General features: G+C 42.8%; 2 protein-coding genes across 3 annotated transcripts in view; both read left to right on the forward strand.

The window, feature by feature from the left end:
- The window catches only part of SUPV3L1 (Suv3 like RNA helicase), a 42,116-nt gene extending 35,533 nt beyond the window's left edge, over positions 1-6,583 (forward strand). Inside the window, exons 14-15 of the mRNA XM_042856937.2 lie at positions 5,495-5,643; positions 6,020-6,583. Of these exons, the coding sequence (XP_042712871.2) occupies positions 5,495-5,643; positions 6,020-6,518 (648 nt within the window). The 3' untranslated portion in view covers positions 6,519-6,583. The remainder of the gene's footprint in view (positions 1-5,494; positions 5,644-6,019) is intronic.
- Positions 6,584-13,802: 7,219 nt separating this feature from the next.
- Positions 13,803-24,873, forward strand: part of HKDC1 (hexokinase domain containing 1) — a 47,021-nt gene continuing 35,950 nt past the window's right edge. For both annotated transcript variants that reach the window (XM_005281897.5, XM_065553494.1), the window contains exon 1: positions 13,803-14,086. In XM_005281897.5, coding sequence (XP_005281954.1) covers positions 13,949-14,086 — 138 coding nt within the window. In that variant the 5' untranslated portion in view covers positions 13,803-13,948. The remainder of the gene's footprint in view (positions 14,087-24,873) is intronic.

Raw genomic sequence — 24,873 nt, forward strand, 5'->3', positions numbered from 1 at the left:
GAATGTTAGTTCTTCGAGCAATTGCACCTGTCCATTCCACTTTGGGTGTGTGCACGCCCAGTGCACTAGTGTCAGAGATTTTTCCCTCAGCGGTACCTGTCAGGGCAGCTTATGTGCCCTTTTCTTCCTCACGCTCCTGTGTGATGATATAAAAGGCAGAGCTGCCTCAGCCCCCCTAAGTTCCTTCTTCCATTTGTGATGGCTGTTGGAGTGTGCTACCTTCTTACTGCAAGTGTTTTCCTCTTCTAAATGTTTTCGATTGTATATAGCTAGTACTTGTTAATAGTCTTAGTGTAGTGTTTTAGTAGTAGTTCTCATTTTTTCTCTTTTACTAGGATATTTAGTTTATGCTTCAGTTCCCACTGGTTCTGCATACAGATACCTGGTGCTGGGGCATGTCTTGGTCCCCAGGCTTCAAACCTTGCCATGAATGCAAAAAGCCAAGGCTGTCAGTGACCCACACTTCCACGTGCCTAAAGTGCTTCGGAGAAGCTCACATCAGGGGCAGGTGCCAAATCTGCAGGGACTTTAAGCGCAGAACTAAAACAGATGGGGAGGTCAGACTAAAGCATCTTGTGGAGGCAGCCTTTTCCCCACCCTTGGAAACTTCCCGCTCGGAGTGAGCACTGAGCATCTTTACTTCGGTTGGGAGTGCTCCTCCTGTTGTGACAGAGTGTTGATGCTGATCTACTTCTCTGATACGAATGAAACAACACTGGCAAATGTCATTAAGGAGATTGAGGTCCCTGGCACTGACGTTCAGCAGTCAAGCTGCAAAGCAAGATAGAACATGCTCGGTGCTGAGGTGCTGTCTGGTGCATATGGAGGCTCAGGCATGGTCGTTGACTCGACACTGGTACCAGTGTCATTGAGACCAACATCTAGGGAAGTACCATTTGGCTCAGCAGCAGCAAAAGACTCTCCTGATGCCATCAGCACCTGAGGCATAGGCTGCGGCATGCAATCTGCTAAGTCTGTCAGTGCTGGCTTTGCTGGAGGTTCAATTGACACTTCCCCCAGTACTGGCAGACACCAACGAGCACTTGTCAGCCTCTAGAGTTTAGCACCTGATACCACAGGCACCTCTTGACACTCTGGTACTGCCTCATATGGTGCTGTTAAAGGGCAAACAGGCTATGATTTCTCTGGTGCCATCCTTTCCAGGCTCCGGGCACTGCTCCCTGTCACTGAGAGATACCGCACCTTCCTGCTCAAACTACACAGGTTCATTCTCTGAATTGGAAGTTGGATCTTGCGTCACAGCTGCATTACATAAGCCATCACTCTACTCCAAGGGGTTTGCATCCCTGGTGTCCTGCAGAAGTTCCACATTGGTTGGTTGGTAGGGAGCCTTGGCAGGGGAGAAATGGGGCTCCGGTGCCATATCAACAGCCATATGGAAACCTGTGGGGGTTGCTGCCAACTCCAGATCCTCTCCTTGCTCACCCTCCTCTACATCCTCTAATAGGCATTGTGAAGCTTCACGTCAAGAACTGCAAGAAGTCTCTCCCAGTAATGAGCTCCCAAACATGAGCAATCTGCCCCAGTGAATCCCCCTTCAGAGAAATTTCCAGAAGCACCACCTCATCCAACCTTAGGTTCTTCCTCATCACTCCCAGATGAGGTAGCAATGGTCAGTGTTTCCTCATATCCTGCTGTGACAATTACATCAGGACCTCCTAAAGAGGGTGGCTTTCACCACAGACATACAGGTGGAAGTAGAGCTCCCATAGATTGGTTGGTTGATATTTTGGGATCTGTGGGGTCTTCTCAAGTGGCATTTCTCATAAATGAGACTATTTTGGAGCCCACAAAAATAGTGTGACAAACACCATCTTCCCTGCCTCCCACTGCTAAAAGAACTGAATGGAGGTATTGCGTCAACTTGCGCCAGGGTCAGTAGGAGTCTACCTCAAAATCAAAGGATGCAAAGAAACTCTTTGTAGGAGAAAAGTTTATTCTACAGCTGGCCTGCACCTCCGGATTTCTAATCAGTGAATATTGCTGGGGCACTGTTTTTCTCCGTCTGGGGCATATTTTTAAAATTGCCAGAGGATTCCAGACAAGAGTTTTTTGCAATAGTGGACAAGGTAGCCAGGGCCTTGCTTCAGGTTACATTGAATGCTTCAGATTCTACTGCTAGAGCCATGGCATCAGCCATAACAATGCATTAAATGTTCATGGATCCAGTCATCAGATCTTTCTCAGGAGGGACCAACGCAGGTCTTCAGGGCACTTCGGCGGCATGTCCCGGGGCGGAAGGACCCCCGCCACAGGTCTTCAGAGCACTTCGGTGGCGGGTCCCAGGGCGGAAGGACCCTGACGCGGGTCTTCAGGGCACTTCGGTGGCGGGGCCCGGGGCGGAAGGACCCCCCCACCGCCGAAGACCTGGAGCGGAAGAAGCTCCAGGGGCCTGGGTCCCGTGAGAGTTTTCCGGGGCCCCCGGAGCGAGTGAAGGACCCCGCTCCAGGGGCCCCGAAAAACTCTCGGCAAATTACCCCACGTGCCCCCCCCCCTCCCTCCGGGCGGCCCTGGACCAACACTCTTTTCGCAGCAAGGAGATAACAAGTTTCACAGCCTTAATGACTCTAGGGCTATGCTGAAGCCTTTGGGTATTTACACTCCTCTCCCAAAGAAGCAGCAGTTTCACCTGCAGCAGTCCTACCAGGATACTTCCTTTATGCCTTATCAGGACGAGACTAGGAGAAAAGGGAAAAGTTACAGGTGGAGACCACCACCACCTCTTTTTTTCTCATCTACTGCGAGCTTGTCCAGACAGCCTGGGAACACCAAACAGTCAGTTTGACAATCTTGGGAAGCACAGCATACGAGGAATTTTGCTATATTCTCAAACCCTGTTTATTTTTCCAGCAGGCTATCCCACTTCCTAAGTGCTTGGACCTATATCACTACAGACTAGTGGGCCTTAAACAAGATGGAATTGGGATCTATCCTTCAGTTTATTTCTAGCCCTCGTCCCCAGCCCCATTCCCCATCCCTTTTCAGGGACCTCTCTCAAGAGGAAGTTCTCCTTTGGGGGGTACAGTCTCTCTTCCTGTCGGGAGTCAGAGGAAGTTCCTCCTTTACACGGAGGAAAGGGGTTTTATTCATGCTACTTTCAGATTCCAAAGGAAAAAGGAGGCCCCCAGGCCCATACTAGACCTGTGAGAGCTGATGAAATACATAATGAAAATCAATTTTCACATGGTCACTTTGGCTTCCGTTATCCCCTGTCTGGATCTTGGTGACTGATACGCTGCCCTCGACTTAAAGGGTGTATTTCAATGTGTTACTACGTCAAAGCCCCAGGAGATTCCTCAGATTTATGGTCAACCAATCCACTATCAGCTTGCAGTCCCTGCCATTTGGCCTGACTGTGGCCCCACCTGTCTTCATAAAGCATGGCATGGCAATGGTGGCTACATTCCAGAGGAAATCGGGAGTACAAGTGTTTCCATATCTGGATGACTAGCTGGTGAGAGGCTGATCCAAGAGTGAGGTGGTGCTGATAAATGAGGAAAAGTCAATCCTTTGGCCTGTTCAGAGAATAGAATTTATAGGCGCAGTCTTGGATTCTTCAGAAGCCAGGGTGTTCCTCTCACAAAGCAGATTCCAGACAATGTTTGGCATTTTGTTAGATCTGAAAGCCCATTCTGCCATGACAGTATGGAACTGTCTCACACTTCTGGGGCACATGGCCTCTTGTATTTACATGGTTTGGCATGCTATAGGCTTCGTCTTAGGAAGGTGCAGGGCTGACTGAGCTGGTGTCTTTCCCAATTTGTCATCCAGTGGACATGTTAGTTCAAGTGTTCAAAGAAGTCTTAGCCTCTTTGGACTGATGGATGGACCAACCAATGTATGGGTGGGAGTTCCTTTCGTTCCCCTACAACCTACTTTGACTCTGGTTACAGATGCTTCTGCCTTAGGCTAGGGAGTCCACTTGGGAACTCTGCAGACACAAGCTATCTGATCTGTTGAGGATTTAGCTCTCCACATAAATATAAGATAGTTGAGAGCTATTCATCTAGCTTGTTACGCTATTCTCCCCACATCAAGGGAAGGATTTTGCTAATTCTTATGGACAACACTGCAGCAATGTTCTGCATGAACAGACACATAGGGACCAACTTCTATGCCAAGAGACAATACTGTTTTGGGAGTTTTGTATTGCCAGCTTGATCCACATCAAACTCTCTGACCTTCAAGGTGTCCAGAACAGTCTGGCAGATCAGCTGAGCAGATCTTTCACCAGTCACCATGAGTGGTCTTTTTGTCTGGGGGGTTCTCCACATAGAATTGTTTGCAATCTGATAGAACAGGAAGTATCATCAGTTTTGTTCAAGAACAGGTCACAGTCCAGGGTTTCTGACAGATGCTTTCCTGTTGTCTTGGAAAGACAACCTCCATGTATGCTTACCCTCTGGTTCCACTCTTTCCCAGAGTTGTGTTAAAAAATCAGATAGGATCATGCTCACGTGACCCTTGTTGCACCGGTGTGGTCTTCAGCATTGCTTTTCCACTCTACTGTCCCTTTCAACATGGGCTCCATTGACATAAAAAACAGATCCAGATTTGATTTCACAGGACCATGGTCTCCTTCACCCCAAACCTGAGGCTCTCCATCTTACAGCTTGGATGCTCCATGGTTAACACCTCAGGAGTTTAACCTGCAGATTGAATTGGTTGAGAGTCACCGAAAGTGGAATGGACAAGTGCAATCACTTGAAGAAAAAACTAACCTGGTGTTCTTTGAAATGTGTTACACATGTTCATTCTATGACCCACCCTCCTTCCCTTCTATATGAGAATCTGTCCAGTAAGAAGGAATGGGAGGGTTTGGGGGGCAGCTCTACCCTTTTGTCATCGCTCAGCACCACAAGGCAGCAGAGGGTGCATGTGCCACCCCAATGGGTACCACCAAGGGAAAAATCTCTGACGCTAGTGCACATGTAACACCAACAGACCCCGGTCATTGGCGGGCGGGATCGAACCTGGGATCTCTGGAGCTTAGTTCATGAGCCTCTACCGCATGAGCTAACAGCCAGCTGGCTATTAGCTAAGGCTGTAGAGCAGACTCATTTAACTCCTTCTCTTTAAGTGGTCTCAGTGCCACTAGATGGGACAGAACATCACACCCAGAAGGTGTGTGGGTTACACACACACACTTAAAGTGCAGTGGACATGTACAACATATCTCAAAGAACAACAGCTACAGAGCAGGTTAGTAACTTTTTTTTTGTATTTGCCAGTATTATGATTTTCCATTATTATACTACTGTATCTTTACAATATAAAAACACATATGTCAACACAGATAAAGAGGATATAGTTAAATAAAAGTTGTTTTACTTGTAACTCATACTAATACAGTCTATTTCTGAGGCTTTGGGATGGAAATTTGAAATGGTTTAATAAATTAATATGTTGTAAAAATACTCAGTTCTTGCTAACAGACTTATACAAGACCCTGTTGAATCTGTTTATTTTCCAGTTTGCAAGGCAGTTTAGTAGAAATGAGCCTTTGACATTTGACTGGCTATGCAGGCATACTAACTGGCCACTGGTCCCACCAAAAAACATCAAGGATCTTGTACACCTTGAAGCTGTTCATGATGTTTTTGACCTCTATCTGTGGTTAAGGTATTGAAACTGAAACTTAAGCTTTATTTTGGTTTTCTCCTAGTATATTTGCAGCTCGTGGACAAATGGAAGCCATGTTTTTATGTTGGTGCAAATTTAGCACTATATGGGAGAATTTCACATTGACAGTTAAACAGATTTCTGTAGAACCTACTGATTGTACAACCTGAGCAGATGCAACAGTTGTACTGTCAAGATCCGCTCTGATGATGAGGCAATGTATAATATGATACACAAAGAAGAGGCATATGGGTGGGAGCGGATAGGTGGTCACTTATATACCACAAAATAGTAAGACAGCAGCTTGATCTCTGTTTACTCCATTAACCTACAGCAGTTCTTATATTGGCAAATTTAAAACATTTTTTTCTTTCAGTTACCGATTTATGGACATGTTCCCAGATGCCAGCCTCGTACGGGACATCCAGAAAGAACTAGACAACATTATACAAATTGGTGTGCGCAACATTACAACGCTTATCAGAGCTTCACAAGCTACTTCTGTTTCTGGTGCTATAGCTGTACCAGATGACTTTCCTCTTCAGAGAACTGAAGTTAATGACAGGATGTTGAACTTGGAAGATCTTCCAGCAGCAAACCAAGGGCAATTCTCAAGTGCAACAAAGGTCCCAGGACAGAAGAGAATAAGGGGATCTAAAGCTTTGGGCTATAGACCTGCTGAAGTAAAGTCGAATATGAAAAGTCAGCGACAAGGATCTCTTGCTGCCAAACTAGTGCGTGAAGGACTCCTTACCCAAGAAATGCTGAAACAGCTGGAAAGAGAGTGGCAGGTTCACCACAATAACAATGGAAATTTCCCAACTGGAAAAAGAGATGATCAGAATGGTTCAAAGGGGACAGGGAACAAGAAGTGAAATAATGACCTAATTCCATTTAATTTTTGTTCATAGAATAAATGACCTTTTCTGGCATCTCTGGATTACACTGGTGCTGTTGCATTTTTTCCCCTTGTGATTAGTTCTGTGAAGCAAATATTCAGAGATGGACTCTTGTAAGCTGAAAGGTTATTTTATTAATTCTGCTTTTGTTGACTTGTTATGCACTTTCTCACAACCACAACATTCAGCATAAGAAATAGTGTGTTCCTATATGAAAGTTTGAACCTAAAACATCCTTACAAAATACACACTTAAACTGTTTTTACCATAATGGTCAGGTATATTTCCTTAGTAATGAATTAGTTAATCATTCCACACCTTCGTATAGTACATAGTTCAACAGATAAGTGCTATAAATGGTAATATAGAACTTCATAGGAAATCAGATTAGAATCTCATGCCTTTCAACCTTTGCCTTCCCTGAAAATCTGAAGTAATCAGGTGGAAAGCATTTATCTGTTAATGTCCTAGATGTGGGCAATTTACAGTATTTCTATCTCACAGAAATTGTGGAGGAAAGGTCATAGCCCTTTTAAGTTCTTTCTATCTGATGGCTTCTAGGCAAAAAATTGATACATTAAAAACATTTATTTTTACCCTGGGGGAAATCTAGACATGAACTTATTCAGGCAAAGCCAAAAATGTTATACTGTAAAAATACGACATTGTGAATAGGTGGTTTTGTGGTGCTAGCTGTAAATTCCCCGAATTGCTTTCTTAATGCTGTGTCTTTGAGTACAATCAAAAATCTGTATATTTTCCCTGACATTTTTTACATTCCCTTCATGAAAGGCGATGTCTATGCTTGAAGCCAGGGGCTCCCATTGAGTTAATGAGCTATAAATAATAGTGTACCCGTGGTAGCATGGACAGCTGCGAGTTGCCCTCTGTGCAAACCTGCTGGGGCCCTGTGGGTACATATTCAGGGTCGATAGTCCCTGCCGCCACTGCTTGTGCTACCATGTATAGTATTTAAATACTGTAAATACAGCTACTATTTTGGCACGCTAGCTCAGTGAGAGCTAATGCGAGTATGTCTACGTGAACTGGAATCATACTCCCGGCCCCAAGTGTAGAGGTAGCCAAAGTGACTCTGTTCTTCTGTGTGTTATAAAGTGTTGTATTTCTTGTTTTATTTCAAGATCATCCTTCATAATTCTTAATTGTTGGGGGAGGAAGTAAAATACATCATTCCAGATCAACTAAAAATTGAGAGAGTGCAATGTGCGGTGCAGTGCACTTAGACATCCATGACCTCTGTATATCTGGTACGCCGTTAAGAGAAGTTTACCCAGCTAGCTTAAAATTGGAAAATTGGCTGTTTAGTTTGATCTTTCTTCAGTTTGTTGTTATCTGGCTAAGCTCGTCACAAACCCTGTTTTGACAGTTTTTTTAAAAAATGGAGTTAATCACTACATGATATTTCAAGCAATTTGTAGAAGGATGCTCTTGCCCTATTGCACACGTTCATCAGCATTCTAGCCCTGATCACTAAATTAGTTTGATTTGGATAATTTTCAGGTGATGCTCTTGATCTCTGGCCTTTCTTCAAAGACACCAACCAAGTGTGTTTAGAGGCTGAAACGACTTTTGTCCAAAGAAGTGATCTTCAGCACTGGGGCATGTTGTAATGGCTCTGGGAAGGAAGCTACACTGTTTCTGTTGCTGTGCTTGTTTTGTGGAGAGGAGTTGTGGCATTTTCGGATGTTAGAGCTCTTCCCATCAATTTTTGCAAACTTGAAAGCAAGTTTGAACTTCCTTTTAACTGATTTCGGACTTTCTAAAATGTCTGGATACAAACCTACACTGATTGGGTTAAAGGTTTAATTTGCACTCAGTTGTATCGTATTAAGCTTTAGTTGATATTGAGTACAGCAGAATCCACAAGCTTCTGTGTGGAAACAAGCATTGTGTCAGCATGTAGCAGTTTGAAAGCACTTGTTTCTTTTACTTAGCTACTTCCAGTGCATTATATGTACCAGCCCCAGAGTAAGTATTCGATTAGGCTTATGAAATATATGTAATTGTTTTCCAAGTTCATGTAACTTAATTTTATTTACAAAGCTAAACAGCTGTCTGACAGATTATGGCAAAGGCTTTCTCTGGACTCTTGTTTTGTGTTTAAAAAAAAAAAAGGATGATCTTTCTGAGGCTTGAATTCAGAATGGTTAGAATTTGAGTAGTTGATGTGCAATGGTGAAGAGTGAAAACCACTGACCTTCATACAGACCGATCTGCAGCCCCTGGTATGCTGTTGTGGAGTTCTCTGACGACTTGCAAATCTATGCTTTTTTAAGTTTTAGGCTACAGACTTCAGTCCAAATTTTAAACTTCAGTTCAGAACAATATGTTGTGTAATGCTAACGCTCCCCTCCCTGCTCTCAACCATCGTGGGTATGGCACACAGAAAACCCACATTCCTGCTATACTCCGTGCTTCCATTATGTTTTGATAACCAGTTTATCCTTTAATTGTTCACAAGGCTGCTTTTAAATGTATATTTTTAGCAAGGAAAGGCTTCATTTGGGTACTTGGAGGAGTAAGCTGGAATCTTATGTTTGAGCAATAGCCCGTCTAATGAGAAAACAGCTAAGTAACTCTACAGCATTCTTTTGGTATTTTGCTGAGATTAGCACTTCAGCTTAATTCATTGCTTGTTCCCATAGTGACTCCATAGTAACTGTTGTAAGAGCTCTGAAATTAATTCAGGCATTTCGAGGGCTGGTTTTCATAAAAGGAAGTTTTCTTTTCTTCTGAGCTAATGGCACTGTTGCCATTAGATCTAATTAACATTGCTGTCAAATTGGCCTCACATGGTATGATCAAAACTGATGTTGCAAAGCTACATCAGGAACACATTTTTTAACGGGTCTAGTTTGCACAAAACAAGAACACTTCCAAATGGCCTGTGTCTAATGTTTTTGTGCATGGAACCTGTGCTGTGTGCTCCTACGTTGTGAAAATTCAACACGCTTTTCAGCTGACATTTTTAAAGGAATAAAAGCTTGATTCCCTGATAAAATGTAAATTGCAATTTACACAGTACCTTGCCTTCAGTTGGAAGAGCCACTTTAAGCAACTTTGTTTCTGAAGACACTGTTCCTAACCCAACTTGACCTTTCCATCCTTACACTGTTGAAAGGAGATGGAGGTTGTGTAGAAGTTAGGGTAAGACAAGTTTTTTTCCCCCTCTCTTGCTGGATAGGGGCTTCCAGGTGTTTTCTTTGTTCAATCTCTCTGACGATGTCTTAAGTACACATTTTATCTTATTATTTTGCAGCCTGGTGCTGCTAATGGTTATGTCTAAAGAGAACCTTAGACAAAACTGAACTTTGTGCAATTTGTCCTCACTAATGCATATATCCAATATGGTAGTGAAGGTGAAATACATACTTATCTCCCACTTACTGAAATCTAAATTAGAGCTTTAGAGAATTTGACATGGGGTGAAGCCAAGTGATGACTGTTCACTTCCCTGATACTGTTATCGCTAAACTCCAATGTGCAACTAAGATTGGACTCCTGAAGCTGAGAATGGAGCATTTGCTTTGGAGAGTGGTGCACCAGATAAACTAATAAAACTCACTCTGTCAGAAAATAATGTGCTGGAGGGGTGAATGGGGCATAACATCAAAGTCGTTTGAACAAATTTAATAAATTAAGCTATTAGAAAGAGTTGCCATGCCTGGTAAAACCAAGTCAGGAGAAACTTAATATTGTCCCCAAACCCAAAAAATCTTCAGAAAGGTCACTTTTTTCCATCAAAGTTTGCCCGTCCTGCGGCTACTGGATAAATTTATTTCGCCCAGATTTGAGCTCATTCGTACATGGTATTTTGTTGAGATGAAACTCAGGGAAGGGGGGAGGGATTAAATTTTTTAAAAAAGGTTTTGTAGCTTTTGTGTGTGCGTGTGTGTGTGTACCACATATGAAAAATAGCTGAGCTGTCAATCATTTGAGAAACTTCAAATGAGATTTATCTGAAAATTGTAGTGAGATTTAGGACACAGGAGCATTTGGGGAAAAGCATATTTGGGGACATATTTACTGGCAAATGAGAAACGGTAGTGATTCATTGGTCTCCAACAGACGGTCCTGATCCTGCAATTAGATCAATATGATTGGAGACCTGAGTCCATGCAGAGTTGTGATTGTAGAGTTGGGGCTTCAGATTGTAAATTCTTCGGGGCAGGGCGTGTCTCTCTCTGTTCATGGGCAGTGTCTTGCACCCTGATTGGGTAATACTAGCCGTGACTGCAGTAGAAATAATAAATAATAAGTAATAATTATAATGGATACTGAATGACTGGGGAGACCTAGGCTTTCATTTGTATAGAGCTTTCTTTGGTCTTAAATGTAAAATGTATGCTAGTGAGACTGCGTGTCCTTACCTCAGGTACTCGACAGCTACACTCTTCCTCTCCAGTAGCCTGAGCTCCTACCTCAACTACCTATTCCTGGCATTTTACCACCTTTTCTCTATACTCTACCAAAGAGAGAGACAGCACTGGAATCCACATTCTCCATGCTATGGTTTACATCAGCATTGCCACCAGGGGAAACTGGGTTAATACGTACCCTTAGCGCATGTTTAAACTTTCCCATGATTCCCTGGGGAAATGACATCCCACTGAAGGGAGAGTCTCATGGAAGGCATTTGAGTGCTGAGATGACACTGTGGGATGAACCCACTCCACCACATTTGAGGGAAGAGGAAGTGGCTATCCCCTACCCTAGCACCAGGCCTCTCCTTCCACCAGAAGCTTTGTCCCAAGGGGGTCTGCTCAGAGGCAGCAGGCTGTAGATGCTGCTGTACATCTCCAGTGAGAAAATCTTAGTCAGCTCCCCCCCCAGCAGGGAGTGTGTAGCCTTTAGCACGCTGAGTAAAAGAGGCTGGCAGACAGCAGAACCATCACCAGCATCTCCTGCCTGTGGAAGGTTGGTGTTAACAGGTGTTTCCCTTGCTGTAGGGGCAGGTGTTGGAATGTTTTCGAGGCATGCACACCGTTGTTAAACGCTCTCTATCCTGGTTATGAGGATTTTACCTGATGGTCTTTGACTGTAAGGTAATTGCATGCTGGATTGGAGATAATCATCCGCCTTAGAACATTCCATAATTCCTCAGGATGTGGCTGCAAAGGGAGTATTACAAAGATATAAAACAGGTTTCAGAGTAGCAGCCGTGTTAGTCTGTATCCGCAAAAAGAACAGGAGTACTTGTGGCACCTTAGAGACTAACAAATTTATTAGAGCATAAGCTTTTGTGGATTACAGCCCACTTCTTCGGATGTATGCATCCGAAGAAGTGGGCTGTAGTCCAAGAAAGCTTATGCTCTAATAAATGTGTTAGTCTCTAAGGTGCCACAAGTACTCCTGTTCTTTTTAAAGATATAAAAGTCATGTTGTGATGCTTTACGATCTGAAAGTGGGAGGGAGGGGTTGTAACTGGCTTGTTGGATAAAACACTGCTATATTTAATATGTATGAACAAGCAACAGACCACGATACAGGTAATTGAAGCTGGTATATTCATTTGGGCCTCAGTTGTCATTTGCACTAATGTCACTACACCACTCTGGTCAGAGTAGTGCCAATTTGTCTTATTTGTAATGGCTGTTAGTGTGTTGAAAAATCAATTGAATTGAAACAGTAATTTTCCTTCTTTCCTCACCCTCCTACTTATCCAAAGCAAGGATGCACTGAAAGCCTGTGACTGATTGAACTCACTATCAGAATGAAACTGACAAATACCACTTGATTAACAAAATTTGTCTGTTTGGTAATTAAATTCTTTGAGACCCTTTTCATGTGACATTTATTTATATTCCTAATGAGAGAGTGAAAATTAAACCTGTATTAGACACACAATGAGCTTTGGAACAAAGAGGAATGGAGTTTAAAAGGTGATGCTCTCAATTTAATTGGCCAGCCAGGAATGTGACTCAAATGAGAAAAGTACATAATGAGTAAAGAGACAGGTCATCTGTGTGTTGTTAGTACTTACTAAAAGATGAATCTGAGAGAAATGAACCATGATCTCAGGCTGGCAAGGTGTTTAAATTTTATTTTTTGAAGTGAAAGGTCTAGTTTAGAAATACTCTTATTTACAGGTTTCAGAGTAGCAGCCGTGTTAGTCTGTATCCGCAAAAAGAAGAACAGGAGGACTTGTGGCACCTTAGAGACTAACAAATTTATTAGAGCATAAGCTTTCGTGGACTACAGCCCACTACAGCATCCGAAGAAGTGGGCTGTAGTCCACGAAAGCTTATGCTCTAATAAATTTGTTAGTCTCTAAGGTGCCACAAGTCCTCCTGTTCTTCTTATTTACAGCATGCTCATGTTCTTTGCATTTCAGTTGGCTTTTCTCTTTTCATCTTGTTTCTAGTATTTATTTGACAAAAACGTTAAAAGTTAGAGATACGGTTAAATTCAGCCCTGATGTCAACAGGTGCCTCTCTCAATGAGAGCTGCACACCTTAAATTATGATTGAATTTGTCTCTGAGTAAGACTGAGTCTAATATTAAAATTGTCCAGCTGCCAAATGGGCCAAATTTTTCCCTTGCATATGCAGTTCTGAGGACATACGTCTTAAATTTTGTCACCACAAGCAGCCAGAGACAACACATAACTGTTGATTGCAGGGGGAGGGGTATAATTTAAAGGTTCTGGTGGTATGGAGCGGGGTTCAGGACAGGGCATATAAGCCCTGGCAGAAATGTGGGGGCACATGACCCCACATTCCCGCACCCTCCACGCATTGCCTCTGCAAGCAGCATGGACAAAGGGAGAATAATGTGTGCAAGTTGGGAATTGTAAGGGGGTAAAACTAGGGGCAAATGTTGCTTGGCCAGGGTGAGAGTGAGTGCTTACTGAGACGAGCCCCAGAGAATAATGTGCTGTGTGTACCAGAAACTGATATACATCTGATTAAGAAACACCGGTTTGTCTCAACAACTGGAATGCTAACCAGATGAAAGAAACATCCTGAAGAGCTCTGCATAACTTTCTAAGTGATCTAAAGTTCATTGAAGCAGCTTGTGTTTGTCACATTCTTGTGGAAGTCTGTCAAATGCTGCACAAGATGGTGCTGGGTTAAGCAAAGAACATTGCATAGTAACTGGATTGTTAAGTGGTAAAAATTCCTGAATGGGCCAATACACATCATTTTCCCCCCTTCACCTTGGCGGCTAGCCAGATGCTTACTATTAGACAATAAAGTGTGTACCAGGGGAAGGGAGGGACTGGCTGGGGGGGGGGGGGAGAGAGAGAGAGAGACAGACTGAAGTTTAATCATTGAACCAACCAAACTGAATAGATTAAGTCCTGGACTTGATTTCACAGGAGCTCTAATATCTCACTCTGGGAAAATGGCTTTGTTGAAGTATTTTTAACACTTAGCTCATGAATGAGATCTGCTACTTTGGAATTACTTATTCACAGCAGCTCTGTCACCACTGAGACACCAATAAGCTTCAAGAAAATGTTTGCTGTGCATTTACTAGCTTTTTATTTTACAAAACTAAAAGAAGATCAAATCAAAAAGGTAAGGTCCAAATTTATTTGTTGGTAAGATTGATGTGGGTTACAGGAGAGCAGAGACTATTTTACTGTATGAGCAAAAAAGTGTGGATGCGTTGTAGTATGCTCCTGGCAAAGAGGTGGAGATCAAAGGGTCGGTAAATCTTTGGACTTTAAAACAGTCCTATTTTCCTTTAGTCTTCAGATCTGATAAACTTAGAATAGCTCTAGGAAACAAAACTCTCTACATAGTGAATGTGTAAATAATCTTCAATAAGGGAAGACTACAATGTTAACTCTGAGGCTACTTTTTAAAAATGTGCAAAAACAAAGTGCTTTCCGGCATACTGCTGTAGTGAAGCATAGTATGAGAAACTTGCACTCTTGTTTGGTTGCATTATCACTTTGATGTAGACAATGAGGTTGAGGTTTTTCAAAACTGAGGAGGGGTCTGAGTCAAAGTTTACTAGAAACCAATGAAAAAACACCCATTGTCCTCAGCGGGCTTTGGATCGGGCCCCAGGGCATTTGGCCACACAACTCTTGTTCATTTTAATGGGAAAGTTTTTATGTCCAGATCTTCTATCTGGCTTTGAAAATCTCAGCCAAGATGTTTGATTATTGTTAATTAAAACTCAGATTTGTAAACATTGAAGTCCTAGACAGACTTTAAGCTTTTGATATGCGAACAAACTAGCTGATGGTGCCCTGCCTTAGGCACACAGCAGATAGCGAAGTCAAGTCTCTTGGCAAAGCGCTGGTATATGGGCTAATGGCACTGCAGCATAAAACCCTCACACTCTGCACGCTCCTTGAGTTAATCTTCTGCATCTCTGTTAAACCCCTGATTTCCCACCTCCTGACCTAACACCACCTCACCCTTGTGTAGTTGCCACCCACCTGTCTCTGGTGAAGAGGGATCTACACTACACTCCCTTTGGGCCCTGTCATTGCCACTCTCTCTAATGAGCTGGAAGAATGGCTGTTAAGATACATGAGCAAACCAGAAGCAAGAGTAGGCTGTTAAGCAAAGGAGCAAGAGGAAATGAGCCAAGAGCCCCATGAGTGACATGAGCCCCACCACTGGGCTAGTCCAGCAATAGAACAAGTTGGATTTCCCCCCCTCCCCCCTCCAGAAAAATAGAGTGCCTTCTGCTGGTAGGGCTTGCTGGGTGCTTTCTCAGTGTCAACAAGGAGTCTGGTGGCACCTTAAAGACTAACAGATTTATTTGGGCATAAGCTTTCGTGAGTAAAAACCTCACTTCTTTGGATGCATAGAGTGAAAGTTACAGATGCAGGCATTATATACTGACACATGGAGAGCAGAGAGTTACTTCGCAAGTGGAGAACCTGTGTTGCGAAGTAACTCTCTGCTCTCCATGTGTCAGTATATAATGCCTGCATCTGTAACTTTCACTCTATGCATCCAAAGAAGTGAGGTTTTTACTCACGAAAGCTTATGCCCAAATAAATCTGTTAGTCTTTAAGGTGCCACCAGACTCCTTGTTGTTTTTGTAGATACAGACTAACACGGCTCCCCCCTGATACTCTGTGTCCTTCCTTTTAGAAAGAGAGGATGAGTGGACATCGCAATGGGTAACATGCTGCCCATATCTTAACAAGCAGCCCTAACTCTCAGGTTTTCCCCTCGGTCTGTGATAAACCTCAGTTTGTGTTCCAGCGTTTTTTCATGATCATAACTAAGGAAGCAAGCAACGGCACTTGGAACAGCATGTTTCCTGGAATTGTGTTTAATTTTTTTCCTGAAAAATACTCTGAGTTTATTGATGTACAATTTTAATGGAAGAGTCAAGCCATTGTTGGGTTTCTGGGAGGGACATTTAAAAAAAAAAAAAAAAGGCAGCCTGCCACTTGCTGCAATCAAAGCCAACCACTTGGAAGTATTTTTATCGAGCCCAGATATAAGCTGTCTCTGGTACGGCTGATTTTTCATTAACCAAAGAAGTGGGGAGACTCCAGAGCCCTCCTCAGCTCATCACTGCTTCAATGACACTTTCACAGGAAAGGCAAGACAATGAACACAAGGGTTGTGTTGGTCCAATGGGATGAGAGGGAGCTGGTTTGATAGAATTTTACTTTCTATAGAGATTTTCCTGATCTTATGAAGGTCCCTATCTTTATAATCAAATCACTTAATGGTATGACCTTGCTTTGGTTGTAAAGCAGTTTAGAGATCACAGGAGGCTTTGAATGGTCTTTCTGGAATGTTTTGTTTTGAAGGACTCCCTTATCTTAAGTGCAGATGCTCCTAAAGGGTTTATACTTGCCCACAGTCTGCTGCTAAACAAGGGGATTGTCCAAACTGAGCCTGAGAATGCAACTAGAATACACATTAAGCCTAACGAGCACGTACACACACACCTTAATTTGTTTTTTCTAAAGGCAGCTGATGATCAGGGGGTGACCTCCGCAAAAGGAGAGATGTAATAACTTTTTGATCACTATTCAGATAGTTCTGTCACAGACTTATCAGCCTCTCGGGAGAAAATTGTGTGTGTGTGTGTGTGTGTGTGTGAGAGAGAGAGAGAGAGAGAGAGAGAGAGATGGGAGTGCCTTAGAGCCCTTTCCCTTTATCTTAAAATATATTTCAAAAATATAATGTTTTCAGCAATCTCTCGTTTAGATGATAAATTTCTAAATTTATTTCCAGGGTCGTGGCTGCACCTGATAGATTTGCCTGTTTCTTATCTGGGTTTTCATCTATGTGCTTTGGATAATTTTGGTTCATTGGTTTTAAATGGGACTGTGAATGAGTCATTTAGTTTCCAGAAATGGTCCATGCAAATATCGATATCTGGCGATAGAACAGGCCAATCTATCCCCACTCCCATTTAAATGTAACTGCCTTTTAGTGGCTCACCATTACTTTATCATGACTTGCTGTACAAGCACTCCCCAATCTCCACTGCTGAACCCCTTTCATGGCCAATGGCTAGGAAACACCTCAGACAGCTGAAGTAGGGCTGCAGTTTAAAACAGACAGCTCCAAAGATGGAAAATAAATTAGCCTATAGTTCCCTATCGACCTGCTCCTCTGAGGAGTAGAGCACACTCAGCTCCCATTGGGCCAGTGCTCACAATTCCAGGCGTCATTCAGCACCTCACAGCACTAGGTCCTATTTAAATCATATGGTTATGCTGTCATAGGCAAGGCTGAGATGGCCTTTGGGTACAACCCACCTGTGCTGTAATCAGTGACTTACCTCTGTGGTACAAAAATATGTAACTTAGCAAGGTAAGTTGGAAATGAATTTTAGAAGCTGGAGAGGGGTGGGGGAAGGCTTAGCACACCTGTTGATTGACTGTTCAGGAAAGCCTGGATTTGACTGGGCAAGGAGAGTGAACCTTCACCCTGAAAATGGTGCCTCCCACTGAGAGCCGAGGAATGGTGGAAGTGTCAGAATGGGAGGGGGCTTGATCCTCTACAACTTTGCCAAGCCCTTTCTGTGTATAAACAGACTTCTACTTGTAATACTGTGCCATCACTCTGACAGCTCTGCACAAGTACAGAAACATGGTGCCAGCACCAGCTTAGCTTACAAACCATCAACCCTGGTAGATTTGGAAGGGACGCTACAAAAGAAGGGAATCTATATAAACAAATGACAGATTCTTCCTTTGCTGTCAGGTTTCAGAGTGGTAGCTGAGTTAGTCTGTATCAGCAAAAAGAACTAGGAGTACTTGTGGCACCTTAGAGACTAACACATTTATTTGAGCATAAGCTTTTGTGGGCTAAAACCCACTTCATCGGATGCATGCAGTAGAAAATACAGTAGGAAGATATATATTACACAGAGAACATGAAAAAATGGGTGTTGCCATACCAACTCTAACAAGACTAATCAATTAACATGGGCTATTATCAGCAGGAGAAAAAAACTTTTGTAGTGATAATCAGGATAGCCCATTTCCAACAGTTGACGAGAAGGTGTGAGTAACAGCAGGGGAAAAATTAGCACGGGGAAATAGTTTTTACTTTGTGTAATGACTCATCCACTCCCAGTCTTTATTCAAGCCTAATTTAATGGTGTCCAGTTCGCAAATTAATTCCAGTTCTGCAGTTTCTCGTTGGAGTCTGTCTACAACCTATCCTGAATAGGGCCGGCTCCAGCTTTTCTGCCACCTCGAGCGGCAAAAAAAAAAAAAGACGAGCAGCGGCACTTCGGCAGCAGCTCAATCACGCCACTTCTTTGGCAGCAATTCGGCAGCGGGTCCTTCACTCTCTCTCTTCCTCTTCAGCAGCACTTCGGCGGCAGCTGAAAGAGGAAGAGAGGGAATGAGGGACCCGCCGCCGAGTTCCCACCGAAGCCCCGGATGTGCTGCCCCGATACCAGACGGAGTGCCGCCCCTTTATATTGGCCGCCCCAAGCACCTGCTTCCTACGCTGGTGCCTGGAGCCGGCCCTAATCCTGAAGAACGATCCCTCACTCTCACAGATCTTGGGAGACAGGCCAGTCCTCGCTTACAGACAGCCCCCCAACCTGAAGCAAATACTCACCAGCAACTACACACCACACACTCACCACACACACTAACCCAGGAACCTATCCTTGCAACAAAGCCAGTTGCCAACACTGTCCACATATTGATTCAAGGGACACCATCATAGGACCTAATCACATCAGCCACACCATCAGAGGCTCGTTCACCTGCACATCTACCAATGTGATATAGGCCATCATGTGCCAGCAATGCTCCTCTGCCATGTACATTGGCCAAACCGGACAGTCTCTACACAAATGAATAAATGGACACAAATCAGACGTCAAGAATTATAACATTTAAAAAAACAGTAGGAGAACACTTCAACCTCCCTGGTCACTTAATTACAGACCTAAAAGTCGCAATTCTCCAACAAAAAAACTTCAAAAACAGACTCCAACAAGAAACTGCAGAACTGGAATTAATTTGCAAACTGGACACCATTAAATTAGGCTTAAATAAAGACTGGGAGTGGATGGGTCATTACACAAAGTAAAAACTATTTCCCCATGCTAATTTTTCCCCTACTGTTACTCACACCTTCTCATCAACTGTTGGAAATGGGCCATCCTGATTACACTGCTCTACAGCCAAAATGCTTCTGAAATAAATGTAGTCAAACTTTACTAATTCTGGGTCACTGAGAACGAAAATGATGCTTAAAATTGTTGATTGGCTCTAGTTTTCAAAATATGCTATTGGGTCAGTATATACGACCCTTGACTTGGGAATGGCGGAGGATAAGTGAATTATAAAGGGAAGGGATCTCAATTTAAACCAGAAATGACTAAAATACATCTTTGACTGGATCTATGAATAAATCTATGACTGGGTTTGGACAGTACTTGCTTTTTAGGCAAAACAATAATGATGCAATCTGAAGCTGGTATTGCGTCATACATGATATGAATTGCATCATGTTATTCCTAGAAGTCATGGATGATGCAATCATAATGAAGCTTACATCACTCTGCTGAACAAATTGCCCTATATCAGCTCTAGAAATCATACAGTGTCATGCTCTCTTATTTGTCAGTGTTTGATTTTGCAAAGGGACAAATTTCTGTTTAGCCAAAGTGAGCAGAGATGTCTCGTACTTGTGTGAACAGTGCAGATAACTTCTGCTATGTTTGTGGTGAAGTGACTTTTGCATCACAAAAGCGCAGTATAACCACTATGGTTAAGAAAGCCTATCACCTTTATTTTGGATGCAAAACTGGAGATCAGGACAAGAGGTGGGCCCCACACATAGGCTGCAACACTTGTGCAACAAATCTTCGCCAGTGGTTGAACAGGAAAAGGAAATCTATGCCTTTTGCAGTGCCAATGATTTGGAGAGAGCCAACAGATCATGCCAGCAATTGTTACTTCTGCATGGTGCCTCCAGTTGGGAAAGGTGTGTCAAAGAAGAAAAAGTGGACTGTGCATTATCCAAACATTCCATCAGCTATACGCCCAGTACCCCACGGAGAAGGACTGCCGGTTCCTGATGCACCAGAATCATTCTCACTTGAGTCAGAAGAGGAAGAGGATAAAACTTCTGGTCGTGAACCATCAATGTCACAGGACCCACATTTTCTCCCATCCTCCTCCTCTGAACCACACCTCATAACACAAGGTGAACTGAATGACTGTGTCAGGGATTTGGAACTACCCAAGAGTAAGGCAGAGCTGTTGGGCTCCAGACTACAGCAGTGGAATCTCCTGGCAGGTGATGTTAGGGTTTCCATGTTCCGTGACCGTCAAAAGGATCTTGTCCCATTCTTCTTCATGGAAGGTGATCTTGTAGCCTGCAACAACATCGATGGTGTGATGGCAGCCCTCAACATCGTTCACGATCCAGATGAGTGGAAACTGTTCATTGGTTCATCGAAGACGAGTCTTAAAGCTGTTTTATTGCATAATGGCAATGCTTTGCCATCAATTCCAGTTGGTCATGCAGTCCATATGAAGGAAACCTATGACAACATGAAACAACTTTTGAGGTGCATAAACTATGACCAACATCAGTGGCAGCTCTGTGGCGATTTGAAGGTTGTTGCTCTCTTGCTTGGTCTGCAGACTGGATACACAAAGTACTGCTGTTTTCTCTGCGAATGGGATAGTCGTGCAAGAGATTCCCACTACATCAAGAAAGATTGGCCACTCCGACAGTCATTGGAGCCTGGGAGGAAAAGTGTTCCGCATCCACCACTTGTTGAATCAAGGAAGATTTTGTTACCGCCCTTACACATCAAGCTGGGTCTGATGAAGAACTTTGTCAAGGCCATTGACAAAACACAAGCAGCTTTCAAGTACCTCCGTGGAAAATTTCCAAGGTTAAGTGAAGCTAAGATAAAGGAAAGTGTCTTTGTTGGTCCTCAGATTCGTGAACTTCTTCGAGATGATGCATTTGACCATGCACTGCGTGGCAAGGAAAAGACGGCATGGAAAGCCTTCCAGTTAGTGGCAATAAATTTTCTCGGAAACAACAAGGCAGACAAGTACAGGTTGGTGGTGGAAAACCTCCTCAAGGCATACAAAAGCCTTGGTTGCAACATGTCACTAAAGATACATTTTTTGCACTCTCATCTAGATTTTTTTCCACCGAACTGCGGAGCAGTGAGCGACGAGCACGGAGAGCGATTTCACCAGGACATTGCAACAATGGAGAAACGCTATCCGGGCAAATGGAGCCTATGTATGCTTGCAGACTGTTGCTGGACAGTGACAAGAGATGCTCCATTTAATGAATACAAGAGACAAGCCAAGAAGCACCGAGTAGACACTGAATAGGACTAAACTATGTACAGAATAGTTTTTTGCCTTTTGTTTCATCATAAATTTTATTTATATAACCCTTTTGCTGATTTTTAAAGTGTTACATGAACAGGACAGGTGAAATATTATCATGTAAAGCAACCATAAACACATGAAAAGACCTAGGTTTACAATTTATGATTAAAACTCTATCTACACAATATACCTAGACATAAAATGTAAAAACTTAAATATCTTAGAAATAGTAGCCAATCAGTTGTTTTAATTGTCATATTTGAATTCAGCACATCAAAATACATAATAAATAGCACATTTTATCTCTGAAGCAGACGACGTCTCAAAAATTGTAGACCAGTGTTATCACTACAAAAGTTTTTTTTCCTCCTGCTGATAATAGCCCACGTTAATTGATTAGTCTTGTTAGAGTTGGTATAGCAACACCCATTTTTTCATGTTCTCTGTGTAATATATATCTTTCTACTGTATTTTCCACTGCATGCATCCCATGAAGTGGGTTTTAGTCCATGAAAGCTTATGCCCAAATAAATTTGTTAGTCTCTAACGTGCCCCAAGTACTCCTCATTCTTTTTCCTTTTCTGTGTTTGTCAAACCAGTGTGAGCACCTGGGTAGATACTCATATTTTGGTTTGTGTGACTTATTTTAGTTTCTCTTAAGCTGATTCCTAATCAATACAAGTTGATTGGAATGCAGAGGGATGGGGTGCCTAGCCTGGAGGCATGGTGGACATGGGAGTGGGGACTGTGATGAGCAACCGAGGGGGATGAGTGGTATGTAGAGTGAAGGAGGGGAACTGGAATAGGGAGCTGAGTGGTGTTGGAACACTAACTGGGGTTAGAGCAGCCAGATGTGGGGTGGGGCAGAGGGATGAGGGCAAATGGAGCAGGAGAGGGGCATAAGCACCTGTAACCACTAGAACACACTCCCATCAGAATCTGGAATAGTATCAAGGGTTTGTGAGTCAGCATTCTTCTGCAGTCAGCAAAAATCTATGAACTCCACTGGCGACGCATGTGGCTCATCTTCTAGTGACTGGCCCACACAGAGGATGCCAACCTACTACTGCTTTCAGTTACTCTGTTAGGACAGGTGGTAGAGATCTGTGCAGTGGTTCTAACGATTCTAACCCTGCTAAAGATCCATGTGGGTGTCAATATGATGCATAGAGTTTTAATTGTGTTCACATACTATTTTTTCCACAGGACCCTGTTCTCATTCAGTGAACAGGATAGCTGGGGCTCTGGGAGTGAATTAGCGATGTGTAGTGAATGAAGCTGTTGTCTGTAGGCCCCCTGCCTCATTTGTTGCAGAAATTGCAAAAGGTGTCTAGTGGATGAGACAGAACAGTGGAGGGAGACAGGGGCCTGTGTCATGGTTAAGGCTGTTGAATGCCACACCAGAAAATAGAATTCTATCCCTGTCTGTGCCACCGAGTTCCTGTGTTATGCTGGGCAAGTTATTTAAACCAAGCTCTTCACAGATGGCCAATAACTGCGTGTGCACCTCGTTTTCTGGGTGCCTGACTTGAGACAATCAGGTCTGATTTGCTGAACATTCACAGCTGAAACTGAAGTCAATGGGAGCTGTGCTCTGAACATAGTACTATAAAATTCTGAAAGTCAGGCCATAGGCATCTCCTATAGGGCACCTGAAATTAGTATACTCTTGACCTTAATCTCACTGTGCCTGAGTTTCCCATCTGTAAAATAGGGACTGGTAATGCTTCCCCTCACAAGAGTTAAGTGAAGATAGATTTATTAATGTTTGCGAGACAAGGTGGGTGAGGTAATATATTTTATTGGACCAACTTCTGTTGGTGAGAGAGACAAGCTTTCAGGCCACGCAGAGCTCCTCTTCATGTCTGGGAAAGGTACTCCGAAGGTCAGAGCTGAATGCAAGGTGGAACAGGTTGTTTAGCATAAGTAGTTAGCCACATTTTACGGGACCTTTCAAGGTAGAGTGGCCTCTTAACACCTCTGCAGTCTTGGGACAAGAAGAGGGGGTTAGTGGGTTATGGATTGTTATAATAACCAATAATTCCAGTATCTCTGCTCAGTCCATGATTTTTAGTGTCTAGCAGTTATGAATTTAAGCTCCCAGGCTCATCTTTTGAAAGTGAAATGTTTTCACAAAGTGATCACTCTGTCTGAACTATCAGTCCTTGTTCTGAAAGGAAACCTGCACAACACTGTAGCATTTCAAGTGTAGACACGCTATAAGTGAGTAGCATCAATTCTTTGCACTGAATGAAGCAGGGGACCATGGGGAATGAATAAAGTATGTGATCATGTAATTAAAGATGGCTGAATTAAAGTCGCACAGACAATCTTAATTTTACCATTTCCTAATTTCTGAGTGCTTGACTTTGCAGCCTGAATGTTCTGTTTATGTATTACATAGAAAGAACTACATTAAGTGTACAAGGAAAGTCAATAGAAGGTTGGATTGAGATGACATTTATAGATGCATCCTTTCAAATGATCAAAGGATAATCTTCCTTCTCTGAAAACTGAGATATGTAAAATGGTATAAATGTGAAAGTAAGAACAATTACAGTTGTAACATTCACAACTGCAAGTGTGTGTGTGTGTGTGTGTGTGTGTGTGTACATACAAACATCAGATGGATTACCTATATTTGGCCTTCTTTAACTCTAAACCTTGCTCTATACAATGTAGAAATATTTTAATGTGGTCAAAACAATAAATGTGATGACTAAACAACACAAAGGCCATCAGTACAGCACACATAAGAAAATATGTATTATAATTCAGCAGACCAGAGATAAATTAAAATACACATAGTAAAATATTTCTCCTAATTTTTAAAGTCCTATGTTAATTAAAATTTAAGGCTGATTTTTTTAAAAGCTACAAACTTTCCCCTTACATACTTGGTAAGGATTTGATCACACCACTCAAGTAGCAAATATAGGCAAAAGATATAAGTGTGCTTGGCTGGATGTGAGCAGCTACAGGAGACCAGGTAAGCATTTAAAAAGGGTGGTGCTGGTGATAGGGAGAGATGGGGAGTTTGCAAAGTTGGGTACAGAGGACTAGCTAATAGCACCAGTAACACCTAATTCTTCTGAAAGATTCACAAATCTATTCAAGTGTAAGTAATTTTTGACTACTGTTTGTGACTCACGAATTGGTGAATCAATTGGTCCTGGGTGGGGAGAGTTAAGTTCTCACAAAGTCCTGGTCTACGCTTAAAATGTAGGTCAACCTAACTATGGTGCTCAGTGAAAAATCCATACCCATGAGCTTCTGGTGTAGGGGCAACTAGGTCAATGGGAAGAATGCTTCCATCAATCTAGTTGTTGTTGTTCAGGGAGATGGTGTTCCTGCAGCAACAGAAAAACGTCTTCTGTTGCTGCAGATGGCATCTACAATACCGTGTTATGCCAGCATTGCTATAACGCTGTAGCTATGCCTCTGTAGTCCCTGTAATGTAGACATGGCTAAAGTCTTTATTCCTGTTCAGTTCTTTGTTGCCCAAACACATGTATTAGGAGGGAAAAAAATGCA

The sequence above is a fragment of the Chrysemys picta genome, chromosome 7 (genome assembly GCF_011386835.1).
Source record: "Chrysemys picta bellii isolate R12L10 chromosome 7, ASM1138683v2, whole genome shotgun sequence".
NCBI classification, from domain to species: Eukaryota; Metazoa; Chordata; order Testudines; family Emydidae; genus Chrysemys; species Chrysemys picta.